Source organism: Chenopodium quinoa, unplaced genomic scaffold (assembly GCF_001683475.1).
Source record: "Chenopodium quinoa cultivar QQ74 unplaced genomic scaffold, ASM168347v1, whole genome shotgun sequence".
Taxonomy (NCBI): domain Eukaryota; kingdom Viridiplantae; phylum Streptophyta; class Magnoliopsida; order Caryophyllales; family Amaranthaceae; genus Chenopodium; species Chenopodium quinoa.
In genome coordinates this window covers 1,555,046-1,574,062 of record NW_018742987.1, presented here as the reverse complement: position 1 = coordinate 1,574,062, position 19,017 = coordinate 1,555,046, and the positions used below count along the sequence as shown (strand labels likewise).

Below are 19,017 nucleotides of genomic sequence, written 5' to 3'. Positions count from 1 at the left end.
CTTAGACAAGGCATAAATAGGTTGATTAAAAGACATATTTATAACACTTCAAGTCATTACAAGAAATTATAACTACTTAATACAGCTTACTATTACACACCCCTAGCCATTAGGAAAATTACACCCATTGACAAACCTATACAAATGGCCATGCCCACCCAACCAAAACAGCTGATTGAAGACACCTTCCCTTCATTGCACTCCCTGTTCATTCTCTTCCTGTCAGCGTTCAAGGCCTTGCATCTCATCTTCAAATTATCAACTTCATTAAGTAGGCACCTCCTTTGGCCACTGATTTCATCAACTTCCCTTTTCAATTCATTAACTTCACCCTTTAGCAGCTTCTTATCCAACAACAGGTTGTTGATAACCCCTGTTTGCCAATCTGTTCCATCAGGTTGATCAACCCATTCGAAAGCTTTGCAACCCCTTGTTTCTGTTATTGGGTCATAAAACTTACATGATATGAACTTCCTGCCTGGATTCTCCCTTGTCCAGCTAGTGAGCTTGGCCATTGGCACACCACACTTACATTTTCTGGCCTCAGGAGGGGAAGAGCTAACAAACGACATAATCTGCATCAATTTTAGATCGACAGTCACATTTACAGATTTGTACACTGACGAATTAACATTGACAGCAACAAAATTCATTTTTAATTTCATAATACGAAAAGCCCCAAATTCAATTTCTGACGAACCCTAATTTCGCAATTGGGCATTTAGATGCGTACATAACATAATCCAACCATTAATCTGAGTACGAAACAATTGCAAATAATAATTGAAGAGAATTTAAACCATAATTACCAAACAACCGAACAATTGACCGCACTCACCTGTTTCAGCAGCTTCAATCTGTTCCTCTTCTCAAAAATCGTGGAAGAATCGTGAAAGAATTGTTTCAAGTATCGTGCAACAATGCAATGCGCTGCTGCTATTCAATAAGAACAACGATTTCGTTCATTAGGGGAGAATCGTGCAAGAATGGTTCTTATATATCGTGCAAGAATCGTGGAAGAATGGTTCTTATATACAGATCTTTTAAAAATATATCCGTTGGGGTGGGCCCCACTAACAGTTCTGTTAACGGAAGATGGATTTTGGTGTTAACTTCCAACTTTTATATTTTTGGGAGGTGTTAAAATAAAAGTTTTTTTTTGGGGGGTGTTAAAAAACATTTTCAGCCTTTTGTAAGGTGTTAAAATCCAAAATATCCTTAACTTAATATTAGATTTCACTTTTACTTCAAATGAGAAAGATTTTACTGGTATTTTTATAGTCACAAATCAGTCAAGCTATCAAAGAAAATGCTTGATAGTGGCAGGGGAAGATAAGATAATACCTATCACAATTATTGTCCAATAAAATCAAGCAAGTTAAGCTTAAATCAATTCTGTTTATTTGTATCTATTCATATATATTAATTATTTACCAAGAAATAAAATTACAATTCCAATCAATATAAAACTTAAATTAAGATGATATAAATAATAAATTACATATACTAGTACCAAACAAGTCAAAAAGAGTGAATAATAAAAGGCATTAGTATCCAAATTGATTAACCCCAAAATAACTCAAATAATTGACACTAACAACCCATACTAAACACATCTAAGCAAAAGGACAAACCATATTACAAAGCTATACCCCACTTTACATTTTTAAATTTCTCACTCTTTTTTGTCTTTTTATTTCTGCCTTTTTTTTTTCTTTCCTCTTCCACGTTCTTCCACTCTAGTACAGTTTCTTTCTCCTTTCCATTTCTTCGTCAAATATATCACACTCTCTCACTCCACCCCTTTTCTTCACGGATTTCCTCTTTCTTTCTCTCAATCAATCAATCAATTTCATTTTAAGTTGTATTTGTTTTTCTTCTGATCTGATTAATTATTTTCAATTCATTTTCTATATCGTAATTTGATTGAAGTTCAATTTGATTTCTGGGATTGATGCTCTTCAGCTCGAATGTAAGATGATGAATGGCAATTTTGTGAATAAATCGAGTAAATCGGGGTATTTTGGGCAGATATTTGAGATGTTTTTTCGGCCATTGATACACTCTCCTGCTAGATCTTCGATCGTTGTTTTCTTGTTTCTCTCTCTTCTCGTCGGTGCTTTTCTCTCTACTCGTCTCCTTGATTCTTCTGTAAGTCTTTTTTCTTTCTTTTTAATTTGTTTTGATTAAAAACGTTTCTGTTTGGCGGATTTTAGTACGAAATTTTATTATTATTGTAAAATATAATTAAATTACTCTGTATGATTTCTAATTTTTTAATATACAAAGATATTTGTAAGAAGAGTTGATAAATTTTATCTCGGACATGTAAATGTTGCAATTAATAAAAAACGGAACGTATTAGATTGTAGTATTCGTACAAGTGTGTTATTAAACACAATGTTGGAAAAACCTGAAGTTGGATTGGAAGAAGAATCTGGAGTTGCGTTTTAAAGAAGTTGCACCCAAAACGGTGTGAATTAGTGCCAGTAGAGGTAAAAACGACGTCGTATGAAAATTTAGGATTTTTTAATTTTAAATATAGAAAGGAGTACTTTATTTAGGGAAGAGAGAGAAGAATGTGGTGAGGGAAGAAGATGGCCGAGATCTGCTGCGTGGAGTAGGTTAGTGGGGTCCACAATGAGGAACTCAATGAGACACGTGGACAAATCACATGTGATTCTTTGAAATAGCGTGGATCTTCCAATTTTAAAAAGAAAATTAATTAGCTAGTTTGACTCCACGTGGACTCATAGTTATTACCCCTTTGTTGTTTTTTACTGCGTTAAACGGTAATAAACCAATTACGGAGTACCAAACACTCAAACACTAGCATGCGTGACATTGAGTACGGGTACAAGTTATTAAATGCATTGATGTAGACGGGTCGAGGTGTTAATTTGGGTCATTGATCGGGTTTGGGTTAAATAATTTTGGATTGGGTTACTTTAGACTAGGTTGGGTTAGTTTTTGACACCTAGACACAAGATTGATGAAAGTTACTCGTATGTTAGTGTTAGTGCTTTTTTTTTAAGACAACATTACGCGTAGGTTAGTACGAGTACATTCTAAATCACCCATATGTATCTATGAAAATTGGACTGGTGTTAGTTATGTGATGCAATGTCGTAGATGAGATTAGTTAAAATTACTTGTTGGTTAGTATGAGTACATACTAAAGCACCCATGTGTATTTTGCAAAAATTGCAATTCATGAGGGTGTATTAGGAATTACAGTGGTTGGTTATTTTTTTTTATTTCCTACATTTCTACATTGATTTCTTGTTCACAGATTCCCAAAGTTTTGCATTTCTATTATTTCCTGACAATCTAGTGAAAGTAGTGATCCAAAAGACCCTCAATTATTAATAGTGCTTCCACATCTTTTTAAACTATATTTGATAGTCAAATATAGTAATGACACTTGATAATCTAGTGTTCTAAAGATCTGGACAATTATTTTCTTAGTTAGAGTGTGATGTCATGATTTCATGAAGTGATGAAGGCCATGTACAGTGCAGTGTGCACAGATTATTGACTCTAGAGCTCATACATAACGACATTATCTTGAAATTTTCCAGTATTAGCAGCGTATTTTTGAGAGAAAATGGAATAGTTTACGCATGATTAGCAAATAAACAAGATGTCTGAAACAGTGTCTGTTTATTTTACTCTGATTAATTTGTATTTTAAACTTTACTTAACATGGGGTTGTTTATTGTCAACACTTTCTAGATTTGGAACATGGTACTGTATGACCAATGTTTCATGCTTCTTGTTTGAAATACACATAAACGACAAAATCAATGCAAATGTATGTAAGCTCTGATTTAGAATTGTCCCTTGTTTGTGTCCTTGTAAACTAACACTATTTAACGTATTTAAGTAATTGAATAATGCAAATTAACTCACTCTACTGCAAGTCTATAAGTAGCCAAGATTGGAGCTCTTAACATGACTGGATTGATTGGATTCCTTGCATGTATTTTACTGTTAACATGTATCTTATCTTGATTTTGATTGCAGTCTAATGCTGAAAGATCCACACAGCAAGCTTTTTCAACTGTCATTCCAAGTAGCTCTAACAACACGACCTCTGAGACACCCAAAAAGGCTCACAAAAAAATTGTAATTCCACTTCAATGTTCTGATGATAACATGACACAAACCTGCCCTGCAGGTTATCCTAAAAAACTAGAGTTGGATCCTGATGCTCCTCCTCCTCCCACATGCCCTGAATACTTTCAATGGATATATGAAGATCTTCGGCCTTGGCAGAAGGACGGTATAACAAGAGATATGGTGGAGGCAGCTAAAAGAACTGCCAATTTTCGATTGGTGATATCTAATGGGAAGGCCTATGTTGAGAGATATCAAAATTCATGGCAGACCAGAGATGTTTTCACCCTCTGGGGAATTTTACAGCTGTTAAGGAGGTACCCTGGTAGAGTGCCAGATTTAGAGCTCATGTTTGACTGTGTTGACTGGCCAGTAATAGCTAAACGCTTTCATCATTCCAATAATGGGGCTCCTCCTCCACTGTTTCGTTATTGCGGAGATGATAGAACATGGGACATCGTATTCCCTGATTGGTCCTTTTGGGGATGGTAAGTTTACAAATTTTGCATAGCTGTTATGTTGCTATAATACAAGCTTGCGATTCAATATAGAAATTACTTTCCAGGTGGTGAATATATGCTGTTATTGATGTTTACTTTCATTACTCTTTTACAACACTTTGCCACTGCCAATTAGGTTGCCTCTAAGGTCCTTCATTTAGTATTTGGTTCAATGTTCATTTTTCAATTAAATTAAATAGATGATGAATTTTCTTATACAATCCAGTTCTAACATCAACTGATGCATGTGAAACTTAGTAGTAATGCTTTTATAGGGCGATACTAGCTGATTAGCCATATCCTAATTTCACCAATATTTCAATCCGCATGTGAGCATAACAGCTGCCAGTTTCCCTGTGTGATACACAAGAAATTGGGTAGCCAGAATTGCAATAACAATTTCATATCTATATTATTTTATGTGAAATTTAGCACTGAACATTATGTATACGTAGGGCCGAGATTCAAATGAAGCCATGGGAGTTTTTATCAATGGACCTAGAAGAAGGAAACAAGAGGATGAAGTTTAAGGAGAGAGAACCTTATGCTTTTTGGAAAGGAAATCCCTTTGTTGCTCCACACAGGATGGACCTTCTCAAGTGTAATGTCACTGACAGGCAGGACTGGAATGCTCGCTTGTATATACAGGTAAAACATTTTTCAATTTTTTGTTCTTTCTAGGAGCTGTAAGTTTCCTTCAGTATTCCACAATCCACTCTAGCTATTACTCTGAGTTATTACCGATTTTTGGTGCCTGGTGCGAATTTTGATTATTATATCATAGGATAACTTTCTAAAGTGATAATAGGAATTTTAATCTTGCTTCTTAACCAGTCAGGATGGGAATTAATATCCTATTGACAATATTCCATAAAAACAAATGCAGGATTGGAATAAAGAAGCACAACAAGGATTCAAACAGTCAGACTTGGCAAGCCAATGCGTAGACAGGTACATGCCATGCATATTTCATGAGCGATTTCCTAGTTTCTCAGAATGATCTTGCTTCACTAGAACCTACTATCTTAAAATTTGGTGAATATCTTTCTTGTATGTCTTGAATAGATACAAGATCTACATTGAAGGATCAGCATGGTCAGTCAGCGAGAAGTATATCCTTGCATGTGATTCTGTTGCTTTGATAATGAAGCCATTGTACTATGACTTCTTCTCGAGAAGTTTGATGCCTTTGGAGCACTATTGGCCTGTCAGTATGGACGACAAGTGTAGGTCTATTAAGTTCGCTGTTGAATGGGGGAATAATCACATGCAAAAGGTAAACCTTCTTTACAAAGTTCTATTTATTTCATGGCCTTTGATGTGGACTTTCAAACTTAATATAAATGGCAGAGTTGGTCTCTCTATGACTCTATGTGATAGGAATCAGAAATGTTGCACAAGGGGGATCTTGTTGAGCAGAGTAATTAGATTGAAAGATAGTGGAGTCGGGGAGATTTGTGCGTGTCCTCCAAGCATATTAAAAGAACCTTGAACAACAGCCTTAACATGAAATATACTTTACCCCCTAGATCTGGGACTTACGTAAAACATCTAAGATACCTAAATCCAGAGCTGACAAAGATAGGAAAGAATGTTTCATAATTTAACTAGGAAATCTGTAATCACAATATATCCTCTTTACGTACCTGTTACACTATGCAAGATGATGTACCAAAGGCCATTAGCAACCCCACTTTTTTTTTTTTTTTTTCCATCTGTGTACTTATGCTGTTTAAAGCATCTATTTTCCTTGTTCCAATGGGTTTCTGTAAATTAGTTTTCTCAGAAAAAATTTCAAGTAATCTCAAACTGTTTTATTAGGATGTAGGGAGCATAACTATTGTATCTTACACAAATTTCAGAAATTTTTCAGTGCTTGATGAAACTGAGACCTTAAACATGGAACAAATACTCATCTGAGTAATTCTTTCAACTAACAGTTCAGTTTTTGTTATTAACTACTAGAATTCAACTAAGTGCAAAGACTGCTAATTGCTTAAGCAGACTTTCAGTACTTTCTTAATCCTGATATCATGTTCTCCAAAAAAACACTAATGTGTCTGTCTTTAGCGGGGTTGTCATGTACTGCAATGAATTTGGATGAAAATGCATTAGTATAAACCTTGAAATCTGTTTAATTGATTTTTCATGTACTTATCAGGCCCAGGCCATTGGGAAGACCGCCAGCAATTTCATTCTAGAAGATTTGAAGATGGACTATGTATATGATTACATGTTGCATCTGCTTACTGAATATTCTAAGCTCTTAAAATTCAAGCCCACAATATCCAAAAATGCTGTTGAGCTTTGTTCAGAGACTATGGCGTGCCCTGCAGAGGGATCGGAGAAGAAGTTTATGATGCAATCTCTGGTAAAGGGTCCTTCAGATACAGCTCCATGCAGCATGCCGCCCCCTTATGACCCAGCTGCTCTTCAAGGTTTTCTGAGGAAAAAAACAGATGCGGTGAAACAGGTAGAAAAGTGGGAGAAAGATTATTGGTCTAATCAAACTCAGCAGCAATAGATAGGTCTTTACGCTTTAGATAGGTAAATAGAAAATCATAAAAGTTCTTGTTATTTATTAGACCAAGCGCCTTATGCTCAATTTTTTTGTTATTATTATCATCAGAGTGTAGTTTACAGACTATACATGACACTAGATAGATATATGTAGAGATTTTAGTGAGACTGGAAATTTTATTCCTCCATATTATTCTTATTCCTACTTATATAAAATGATTCCATGAATCAGATGGTACCTTAAGATGTACATAACTTTAGCTTATTAATAATATATAGGTAAAACGAAGGTAGTAATTATGATTTATTTTTTTTTATATATTTTTTGGCTTTCAAATTTGGATGGTAGTCAGTGGCGATTCCAGTACTGGATTTGGAGAAAAACTGATCAGTTTTTAAAATTTATAAAACAGTAAAAGTAGTTAAATAAAATTAAACACGTAGATGTACATCATCTATTGCAGTAGTGCAGCGGTAGGAGCTTGTTTATCTCACTCAAAGGTAGTGAGTTAGAATACTGCCAACTCCTCTGAAGAACTTTCATGATTGACAACTTCAATTGTAATTTTTTCTTCAACATGTGCACACCCGTATTATTTTTTGTAGTTTTTATGTTAGATTATGCTATTGTAATAGATTTTACTATTATATGTCTGTATATGTGTTTAGTAACTCCGAACCCATAACGGACAATTTTTGAAATCGCCACTGATGGTAGTCATGGACTCATGGTACGCTAGAAGCTTTTCGATGAGAAAGTTACATGGACAAATATAATGCAGAAATTAGTTGATATTGGGAGCGCCCAAGTAAAGAACTTTGTTTAATATGACTGATTTGTGCTATTTTCTTTTATTGAAGTGCAAACCTTTTGTTATTCACCCTATAAAAGAAAGATGATGTTCATGGTATGTATTAAACATTTAAACATGCCACTTGCACCAGAAAAAAATGAACTAAACAACATAACCTAACACGAAAAATACACGGCACATCATGAGTCTAGGTTAGGAATGGTATTGCGTGTCGGGTTGTGACCCATGCCTTGTCCTGTTGTCCACATTTGTTTTTGATATGCTTGGTAAGAGACATAGACCAACATTGATACATTTATACATGATAAACCATTTTATAACATGTGAAATTTGACTTAATCATGCAAATACAATACTACATGACCCGATGATAAGTCGACTTGAGTTGTGCCTAAGCCATTTTTTAATAATGTAAATTCAACACGTTCAGTGGCTATATTTGAGTAGTTGATTAGGATGAGTCGACAAAATATACGACTCACAAATCACAACCATCTTTACTATCGACTGGTATCATATGCTCATTAAAAAAGAGAATAAAAACCAAAAAGGTGAAGCAGGATAAGAGAATCGGTCCATCACTTCATTTTCGGGTAGACCCGGTCCATTACTTTTCATCACTCGCAACTTTCACTACAGCAGCACTGCTTCAATTTTGTTTCCCTGATAAAAGAGTAGGGTTCTTAAACACCACTAAATTCCTCCATTGCTCAAAATCCTGCAAAAAGATGAGAAATTTCGCAAAATCTCTGCAAATTTCATCAAATCTATGGCGTTCTTCAATAACCCACAAACCATTATCTTCATCTTCAAGCTTCTTATCTTCTTCAGAACCCTTAATTTCCCAGGTACCAGTCTCAGAATCTTCGTCATTAAACCAATCCCAAATCTCAAATGATTTAAACGAGGCTAATTCCCAAATACCCATCTCACAAAATCATCAAAACCCCACAAATATTTCTCAGTCTGATGATACAAATGAATTATTGAGCTCAAAGGAACAACCTTCTGCAATGTCATACTTCAAATGGGCTGAAAATCAACCAGGTTTTGGTGATGGGGTTGAGTCCTTCTGTTTATTGCTGCACAATTTGAGGGATTTAAAGTTTCAGCAATCAGCGGTGAAAGAATTGGTTTCAACCCCGAAATTTCCTGATGCTACTACTATGATTCAAGGCCTCAATGATTGCTCCAAAAGGTTTGATTTCGAATTAGATTCACGAGATTTTAATTACTTGCTATTTGGGTATCTTGCAACTGATAGATTTGATGATGCAATTAGCTGTTTTAATTGGATGCTTGATAGTAACATTGATGTGTGGGTGTCATATGTGAATGATATTATTCAAGTGTTAGTGTTTCAAAAGAATATGATTAAAGAAGCTAGGGAGTTGTATGATAAGGTGTGTTGTAGAGGTTTTGTTGGGAATAGTGCTACTGTTCGTTTGATGATGAGGGCTTGCTTGAAAGATGGGGAGCTGAGTGAGGCGGAGCGATATTTTAGGTTAGCGAAGGATCAGGGGGTTGAATTAGAACCAGGCGTGCTTAGTTGTGCTGTTGGAGTTGTTAGTAAGAAACCTGATTGTAATGCAGCCTGTGAGTTGTTGATGGAGATGAAAGAGAAAGGTTTTGTGCCCTCTGCCGGTACCTACAACCAAGCTATTATCGCGTGTGTGAAGCAGCAGAATTTGATGGAAGCTTTGAGACTGAAAGATGAAATGATGTCTGATGGGAAACCGATGAATTTGGTGGTTGCTATGAACTTGATAAAGGGGTATTGTTTATCGGGTGAATTGGAGAGTGCTTTAGGTCTGTTTGCTGAATTAGCTGAGCATGAACTTACACCAAATTTAGCCACTTATTCAGTTATAATTGATGGATGTTGTATGAAGGGGGATATGGAGAAAGCATCTGAGCTTTTTGATCAAATGACTGAAAAGGGTATCAAACCCAGTGTTTATAATATTAATTCAATGATTAAAGGGTTTCTGAAAGGTCGGTTATTGGAGAAAGCCTATGAGATGATTAACAAGGCGGCTGAATCTGGTTTGGCTGATGGATCCACATATAACATATTAGTATCTTGGCTTTGTAGAGATGGCAAGGTGGATGAAGCTCAAAAGATTTGGGATAAGATGATAAGATGTGGAATCAGACCTAATGTAGTTAATTATAACAACCTAATTTATGGTTATTGTAAGATAGGAAACGTCGCTATGGCACATAGCATGTATGTTGAGATGATTGCTAAGGGTGTGAAACCCAATGCTATCACCTTAACAGTATTAGTAAGCAGGTATTTCAAGAAAGGCGAGGTAGAGAAAGCTCTGAAGTTGTTTGATGAGAGGGTGGACCTAAGGATTGATAGTACAGATTACACTTACAATACTGTTATTGATGGATTGTGCAAACATGGGCAAACATCATATGCGAGGAATCTACTAGAGAATTTTATAAAGAAAGATAATTTCATACCATCTTGCATGACTTACAATATGGTTATTGATGGATTATTGAAGGAAGGTGATCTGGATTCTGCATTTTCTGTGTATAATGAGATGAGTGAGAAAGGAGTCTACCCTACTGTTTTCACATACACAATTCTAATTAATGCATGTTGCAAGAGCAATAATTTTGATCTTGCTTTGAAAATGCTCAATGAGATGATAAGCAAGGGTCTTAAATTGGATATTACCGCATATGGCACACTTATTGACGCTTTTTGCAAAAGAAGGGACATGAAGAGTGCGTGTAAACTTTTTGATGAATTGTGTGAAGCAGGGTTGTCTCCAAACATATATATTTATAACTCCATGATCAGTGGTTATAGGAATGTAAATAACATTGAAGCGGCTCTCTCATTCCATAAGAAATTGACTGATCAAGGGATATTTTGTGATTTGAAAACATACACCTCTTTAATAGATGGACTTCTGAAGGAAGATAAACTGCAATCAGCTTTAGAATTCTATGCTGAGATGGTAGCAGAAGGCATCGTGCCTGATGAAATCACTTACACAGTTTTGGTGAATGGCCTGTGTAAGAAAGGCAAGCTGGAAAATGCACATGAATTTTTCAAAGAGATGGAAGAAAAGGGAGCGACTCCTAACTCCCTTATGTATAATGCTTTGGTTGCTGGGTATTTTAAAGAGGGTAATTTGCCTGAAGCTTTCAAAATGTACGATGAAATGCTTGAGAGAGGTCTTAGTCCAGATAGAATGACTCTTGATTTTCTCATGAACGCAAATTTCAAACCAAGTTACCAGTCATCCAAGACTTCAATTTCTTAGCCGTCAGACATACCTATATTCTGCACAGAGGCCATGTGGTCTGCTTTGCATGAGCTTTTTGGAGACTTGCAGACAGGTAATGTGCTTGAATATTCTGCTTACTATTATTAGCCTTGCATTCTAGCATCATTGCATTACTAGTATAATAATAAAAATTTTTGCATAAGGGTAAATAACTAAATAAGAGGTTGAACAAAATAGCTAGTGTTTGTCAATTGTTTCAATAAATCCTATTATTATATTGATTCTAGACTGTACAATTACCCAGGTATATCTTTTCCATCATGGGTGGAGGGACTGCCATTGTTCAAGCTTAGTGTCATAGCCGCTCTAGAAAAGTCTAAAGCCTCGAGGTTAGAGTTGATTTTTTACTGCTGATTAGGAAGTGTCATTTTATGGGTGTGAGGATTGTGCAACTCTTAGATTACCTCTGTCATTTAGGATCTCCATCGTATCTTATTTGATTATAATGATGAAGATATTGTGTTGATTCAAATTTTAAGGCAGATTGTTTTCACTTTTTCAAAGGTTTCCAGCTCCTATTACTGATTCCTTCAGTCTTCACTGCTCTGCTGACTTCTGTATTAGTATTATAATAAAAGGCAATTCTATTATGTGTGCTAGTCTAATCTGCTTACATTTGAATGAATTAATTACTTGAATTGCATCGACTATGAAGAAAAATGTAGACATGTTATTTTTAAGTCCCTACAATTACATGTATGATTTCTTAGCTAATAGCTACGAATCGATTTATTTAAAAAATAACATGCCATATTCATGCATAGTGAGCTGCTTGTCAGGCTTGCATACACAGGTGCTGCTGACTCAAATTCCCATTTTGTATCTCAGTGCATAATTGTTCAGCCTGGATCCTATACTAGAGTCTTTCAGTCGGATCTTTCTGAGCCCATCTGTTAAGGGTTATTCACGGAATGTGATACAATTTGAGTCCTTAACCCTGGAATATATGTGTGCAAATTTACTTGGTTGAAGTACCACCTTCCACCCATCCTCGCCTTTTGTAGCTCCTCATGTCCAAGTTTTCATAGCTTTTATGTGCGATCATAATCACTTGTTTTAAAAATTCTGCAAGTCTTTTGCTAAAATCCTTTCCAGTTTACCTATGAGGCTACACCATCTTAACAGTATTAAAATTATTGACCTGTATGCTGACTCTGTAGGAAAAGAAAATGGGAAACTCACATCAGCAAAGTACTAGAAGAATGAAGATGGAGAGATATCACAGAAGTTTGCACTCCCATCAGCTTGATCAAGCACAAGTAATTGACGAACCGGAGAATCAGACTACTATAAAAAGATATGGGCATGCTTTGTTTTGTCTGACAGATGGCTATCTTCATCAAGTGAGGTGCGATGTTTGTGTTTTGTCTGCCTTTTAAGAACTTTCTTCATAAGACATATTTGCTGCTGCATTTGCCTTACAGTTTGAATGCTACTATATGGTCTCTTTTAACCTCAGCTTTGTATTAACATTGGTCAAGGTTATCTAAAATCTATTTTAACCTCAGCTTTTAGTTAACATTGGTCAAGGTTATCTAAAAACATAACATAACCAGAATAAAGTAGGTCTTGACTTGGATCCATAAACCTATAGTTAAATAAATTGCCCCATCACAATTCCAAATTTCTACCCTGATCTGGTTGATTATGCTGAATTATTGTAATAGCTCTGCCGAAGTACAAGTCATCTAGTAGGTACCAACCCTTCTCAAAATACACACACAAAAGAAACGTTAACTGACCTCAAAATTCATCTTGAAAACTATTGTATGTCATCATGCCGGATTTCGGGGTCAATCGAATCTTACCTTCTTTCAGGGGTATAGTTAATCAATGAGTATAGTTAATCACACTGATTTCGCAATTCAATTATAGTACTATGGAATCTTGCACTTTGGTTTGATATTGTGGAGGGAAAGGAACTCTCCCATTTTCCTTCCATATCTTTCCAACAATGTATGGATTTGGCTATTTTAGACTGTAGTGGTACTATGCTTTACTAGTATTCTTAATTATGTGAATATACTCGATTACAGGCTGATGAAATGAAGTGTACTTGTTTCAGGTTTCTTCTGGTGGTAAACGACGTTTCTGTTTGGCCTGGTAATATCCTATACTCTATTAGCTGAAGGTGTTACAGGCTTTATATGATTCTCTCTACGCCAGAAAATGATTATTAGATAATGCTGGTTAGATATTATTGTAATTACCTGCTGCAAATCTGCAAGTCTTGCGCAGAAAAGTGTACAATGTAAATGATAGTTGGTAGATGTTTGTAATTTCAAAGTTGTGTTAAAATGTTTTACTGTATTGTTGTTCACTTCACTTCTTACTCCATATAAAGTTTGATTTTTTGAGTTAACTTTTTTTCCAATATAAATTAGTATGTCATTTTGTCTATTCTTCTAATACAAAGGACATCATACGTATGAATCATAGAACTCTTAAAAACCAAAGCTAATAATACAAATTAAGATAATAAAAAAGGAGATTAGAAAAAATAATAAAGGAATAAAATAATTATATAAAAAGGGTATTTAAAACATGTTGTAGCTGGTGGAATTTGGACAAAATGTTATTTTGTTCTTTATTTTTTACTCATGGTCAAATTTGTGCATTGAAAAGTGTAATACTGAACATCTCTTTGTCACATTATTAAAATTACAACGGTTTAGGTTCAAGGGTCATTTAACTCTATTTCATATGGGGAAATCTAAGTTTCTCACTGTGATAACCTTGAAAATATATTACCGAGTGTTTTAGTCATTTTAACTTTAAAATAAGGCCATTTGCCATGTTCAAGAAAAAAAGCTTCGTAGCCACTTCAATAGAGATTGGAGCAAGAAGATAAAGCTCATGAGCACCGTCAATGGTGAAATCAATAAAGGACAAAAATCACAATTAAACGACAATCACCTTTCCTTTAGGGTTAAGTTGTTTCAATGGAGAACACCAAATCCAACAAATTGCTAAAGAATACCCCAAGGAGGAAAAAAAAAACCCTAAGGGAATAGTTAAAAGAAGGAAACAAAGAAGGTGAAGGTGGGAGTTGGATTGGAGGAGAAAGAAGAAGATGAACGAAGGTAATTAGTTGGGTGTGGAAGGAAGGAAGGAAAGAGGAGGAAGAAACCATGATGGTAAATCATGAATTCACGATCGAGGGAGGAGGAAGACAAAGATGATATTTTTTTTGAAACAAATAATTAGAATGTAGTAATGTTTACAGTATTGCCACCGAGATAAATGAATCCGTTTATCTCAACGACAAACTTTCTCATTTTTTTTTTTTTTGAGAAAACAAACTTTCTCATTTTATATTATAATAGTTAGGATTGTAAATCTTGGGAAATTAATTAGTGAGAAACCATTCTACTTCATTGTTCTATTTCTCTCCTTCTCCTTCATCTTTTGTGATTTTTATTTATTTATTTACTTTTGTGCAAATGAATTACAAGACATTAATTTTTTTGTAAATTACAAATGAGATAGAGAGTTCTGAATTTGTGACCTATCATACACATACCCTCAATACTAACCACAATCCTTTGATTGCGAATTTTGATTCTACCTCCTTATATATATATATATATATATATATATATATATATATATATGAAGCAAACACCTAAGTCAAATTATTATGATAGTGAGAGTGAAGGATAGCTCAAGTGGTTAGAGCTTCTGTTCCGATTTTCAGGGGTTTTTGGATCGATTCTCATCATCTGCCCTTATGGCTCCACACACCCACACATGTAGCTTGTAGCTTCATTTATAGAGTAGAGAGTTATGCCTCCCATTTTATTTCTAGGTTAGAACAAATAGGAATCCAATACAAAAGAGAATATATAATAACAAAGGAAACAAATTTTTTTTTTTTTTTAAAAAAATAAATAATATTTAACTTGCACCTTAAATGTCTCATCCAAGTAATAAAGAATAATTTCATACAAATCACAATTAACAACTTAAATTTCAACAAGACAAAACGTTAAATTTATACCGATTTGATTAATCGACTAATCGAATGCATACCTTTTTTTTGCAATTTAAATGCCACTATGAAAGTTTTATACCGATTCAATTAATCAACCAATCAAATGTGTACTATTTTTTGCCAATTCATTTGGGACTTTTGTTTTGGCTTTTCCGTGCAAGTGAACAAGTAGTGAAATTAGCTTAAAAAAAATAAAAATAAAAAAACTAGTGAAATAGGGTTTTACTTTCGGCTATCTTTCGCACAAGTCGCTCCCATGGTTGCTGCGATTGGGAGAGTTCACTGGAAAATGAAATCTTTGAAAAAATCTCTCTCAATTTCTTCATTGCTTCTCCAATCTTCAACTACCAATAAACATTTCTGTTCATCTTCAACCTCTCTCACTTCAATTCTACACTCTAAACTGAAAACCCTTCTTCCCTTTTCAAATCCCCAAAAATCCCAAGAACCCATTTCAGATTCTTCAATCTCAAATGACTCAAATGATCTTGATTCTGCAAATTTACCAAAACCCTTTTTACGAATTCGTCAAGATCCCGAGACTCTTACTCAATCGCAAGTAATCAGCGCTTTAGTGATCAAACAAGTTAAGCCTATGAATGCCTTAAATTACTACAATTGGGTTCAGAAAATACCTGGGTTTGATTCTGGATTTCAAGCTTTTTGTGTTTTACTTCAAATTCTGGCAGATGCTGGTTTTAATTTTGGGAGGAAGAATATGGTTGAGTTGATTGCAAGTCAGAAATTCCCCGAAGATGCTGCCATTGTCGTGCAAGGTCTGGTGGAAACCGCCGAGAGGTTCGATTATTGTATAAAACCTTCAACTTTTGAGTTGTTAATTCATAAATATGTTCAAACTCGTAGAATAGATGATGCACTTGTTTGTTTTAATGCTATGGTTGAGTATTTTGGTGTTGATTTAAAACCACAATTTGCAAATTTTCTATTGAGAGTGTTGCTGAAAAAGGGTCGTTTGCAGTTAGTTGAGGAGTTGCTTAATAAGATGATTTCAAATGGGGTAACTAAAGATGTCAATACCCCTATTGAGCTGATAAAATACAGTGTTGTGAAAAAAAAGTTCGAGGAAGCCGAGCAATTGTTTAGGATGTTTAAGGATTTGGGGTATGTATTAGGTGCAAATTTATATAATTGTGTTATTGGAGCTGTTTCTATGAAACCTGATATGAATGCAGCTTATGAGCTGTTAAAGGAGATGAGAGTTAAGAAATATGTGCCCTCTGCTTCTACCTTCGCGAATGTTATAGTCGCGTGTGTGAAGGAAAGGAACATGGAGGAAGCTCTGAGGATCAGGGATGAGATGGTTTCGTGTGATATACCGGTGGGTGTGAATGTTATGACTAGCTTGATAAAGGGGTATTGTGAATTGGGTGATTTCGAGAGTGCTTGGAGTTTGTTAAAAAAAAGCATTGAGGATGAACTTTCTTTTCATAAGGTTACCTACTTGTTGTTATTCAATGGATACATTAATAAGAGTGATATGGAGAGAGCAATGGAGGTGTTCAACCTAATGATTAAAAAGGGCTTTTATCCAGGAACCATTACATCCTTTTCATTAATCAAAGGGCTCTTGGATGTTCAATTATGGGATGAAGCTTATGAACGCCTCAAAATTGCTGTGGAATCTGGTTCTATCAACTATTTCCGGTACAGGTTTCTGATGACATGGCTCTGTTTTGAGGGTAAGGTTGATGAAGCTCGGCAGTTGTGGGATAGGATACTGGAAACCGAAAGCTTACCAACTGTAATGTCTGATCAATATTTTGGTTCTAAAAAGAAAAGGAATGCTGGTAATTCAGAGGATATGGTTGGCAAGAAGCTTAGACCCAATGCTGCCACCTTTACTGCCATAATGTGGGGGCATTTCAAGAAGGGCGAAGTGGAACAAGCCCTCAAAGTGTTTGATGAGATGATGAACCGAGCGATTGTTTGTGGGGCTTACACATACAACACCATCATTCATGGATTGTGCCTCAATGGTCAAACTTCTGAGGCGAGGAAGATGCTGGAGAATTTCACAGCAGTTGGAAATTTCATCCCATCTTTCTCAACTTACAATTTTATTATCGAAGGATTTATCAAAGAAGGTAACATGGAATCTGCATCATCTGTCAAAGCTGAGATGGGAGAAAAGGGAATTAATCAGGAGAATATGTTGAAGAAAGATCAAATTGACATGTTGTGCAAAAGCACACACTTTGATTGTGTTGTGAGAATGGTAAGGGAGAAGGTAAACAAGGGTTACAAACTGGAAGTTCCTGCATATGAGCTAATTATCAGGGGTGCATGCCGTAGAGGACGGATGAAATTTGCGTTGATATTTTGTTGTGAACTTCTTGATACAGGATTGTATCCTAGCCAACATATTATGAATTCCATAGTTGAAGGTTATCAGAAACTAGAAGGAAACGATGAAATTTCACCGCTAATAGCTCTTCCTCAGAGGAAAAAGAATAGGAAAAAGAAAAAGAAAAAGATAGAGCAGATGATTACCTGTGATTCAGAACAATTTCTTTCTGCTTAGATTGATAGATTTCACTTTTTTTTTTTGTAATTTCTTTTTGTAATCACTGCTGATTAATGGTGGATAGGTTATGAGCTGCCGTGCAGGTTATCAACATATACCTTTCTACAAGATCCATGAATCACTGCATTTAAGAAATTGCTTTGATTATTAGTTTCTGTCAAATGTGATGTGTTTTTTTTTTTTTTTTTTTTTTTTTTTTTTTAAATAATTTTTCTACTGTTAGATTTGTTGGATACATTCCATGTATTTTTTGGAGTAATACTTTTCAATAATTTTGGACATGTTAAAGCCAATTACTTGCTCCATCTCTAAATAAAATTTTGATTTATTTACTTTTTTATTTTTATTTATTTACCTATATTAACTGAATTTTATCATCTTTGTTATTCAGCAACTCTTTGAAGTAAGTCATACGAAGTATTGAGCAAATTAGACTATAATTGCAATAATGTCAGTTCTTGCAATAGTACTCTGTATTGCTCAGCAAGTAATTGAATAATAAGATGTTCTCAAGTGCGATTGGTGGTGATATAGCAACCATACGCGTCATGGTGGATGCACGTTTGAGAGGAGCTTGATAAGGTCGAGTGATGTTTTATAAACGGAAAAATTTGGGGTCAAAATTAATTGAGTGAAATTTAATTTATGTTCTGAAGTTGTTTGCAAGAAATGTAATTCGAGTGAAGCTCATGAACTGCTGATGGAGGTGAGAGAGGATGATGAAATAATTTCTTGTAGGGATCATATGAACTTGGTAATTGAATATGCACATTGAAGTGTCACTCTGTATTGTGTGATCAAGGACTGGTTAGCAATTTGAGATTTTAGGTTTGCTATAAATCAGAGGATGGACTTCCGGCAAAAGATCTACTTTCATGGTTTCACTAATTGGAAAAGGACTTGATCTGCTTGATCAAACCGATTGGAACATATCGGATTCATAACCACCGGATCTTAGTTATTGCAGGGAAGATATTATTGCTGTAGTGCTGTGACTGATAGTGGCATAACTTGTGACTGTTGGAGCGTTAAATCTAAGACCAACATTCAAATAAGGAATGTTGGTGGGTACAGGAGCGAAGGGAGCTAGTTCGGGTTTTGCTGTTCGGACTTGGCAGGTGCTTGTCCTTTGGTTTACTTCACAGGATTTATTTCTGTTTGTGGTTTTGGGGTTGGGATGTTTATGTTTTTTCCTCTATAGGGTTAGATT

The 19,017-nt window shown here is 35.2% G+C and overlaps 4 protein-coding genes across 5 annotated transcripts; 3 read left to right on the top strand and 1 right to left on the bottom strand.

Annotated features, from left to right (window-relative positions):
* Positions 1–21: 21 nt before the first annotated feature.
* LOC110729661 lies at positions 22–955 on the bottom strand. Its single transcript, XM_021909432.1, has 2 exons — positions 839–955; positions 22–575 (listed from the first exon to the last, which is right to left on the bottom strand). The coding sequence occupies exon 2, from the start codon at positions 570–572 to the stop codon at positions 93–95; it is 480 nt and encodes a 159-aa protein (XP_021765124.1). The 5' UTR covers positions 573–575; positions 839–955; the 3' UTR covers positions 22–92.
* Positions 956–1,672: 717 nt separating this feature from the next.
* LOC110729660 (O-glucosyltransferase rumi homolog) lies at positions 1,673–7,439 on the top strand. The gene is made up of 6 exons (XM_021909430.1): positions 1,673–2,151; positions 4,027–4,607; positions 5,075–5,267; positions 5,506–5,570; positions 5,685–5,895; positions 6,781–7,439. The coding sequence occupies exons 1-6, from the start codon at positions 1,978–1,980 to the stop codon at positions 7,141–7,143; spliced, it is 1,587 nt and encodes a 528-aa protein (XP_021765122.1). The 5' UTR covers positions 1,673–1,977; the 3' UTR covers positions 7,144–7,439.
* A 1,085-nt stretch (positions 7,440–8,524) lies between these two features.
* On the top strand, positions 8,525–13,627 carry LOC110729659 (pentatricopeptide repeat-containing protein At3g54980, mitochondrial-like). Of its 2 annotated transcripts, XM_021909428.1 has the most exons (4): positions 8,525–11,320; positions 11,513–11,597; positions 12,429–12,616; positions 13,334–13,627. In XM_021909428.1, exon 1 carries the CDS (start codon positions 8,683–8,685, stop codon positions 11,242–11,244), a length of 2,562 nt encoding a protein of 853 aa, XP_021765120.1. In that variant the 5' UTR covers positions 8,525–8,682; the 3' UTR covers positions 11,245–11,320; positions 11,513–11,597; positions 12,429–12,616; positions 13,334–13,627. The 2 variants fall into 2 exon arrangements, with proteins under 2 accessions (XP_021765120.1, XP_021765121.1); XM_021909429.1 differs by lacking the exon at positions 11,513–11,597.
* Positions 13,628–15,329: 1,702 nt separating this feature from the next.
* On the top strand, positions 15,330–18,100 carry LOC110729657 (pentatricopeptide repeat-containing protein At3g54980, mitochondrial-like). The gene has a single exon (XM_021909427.1). The coding sequence runs from the start codon at positions 15,519–15,521 to the stop codon at positions 17,802–17,804; it is 2,286 nt and encodes a 761-aa protein (XP_021765119.1). The 5' UTR covers positions 15,330–15,518; the 3' UTR covers positions 17,805–18,100.
* The last annotated feature ends 917 nt before the right edge of the window (positions 18,101–19,017 follow it).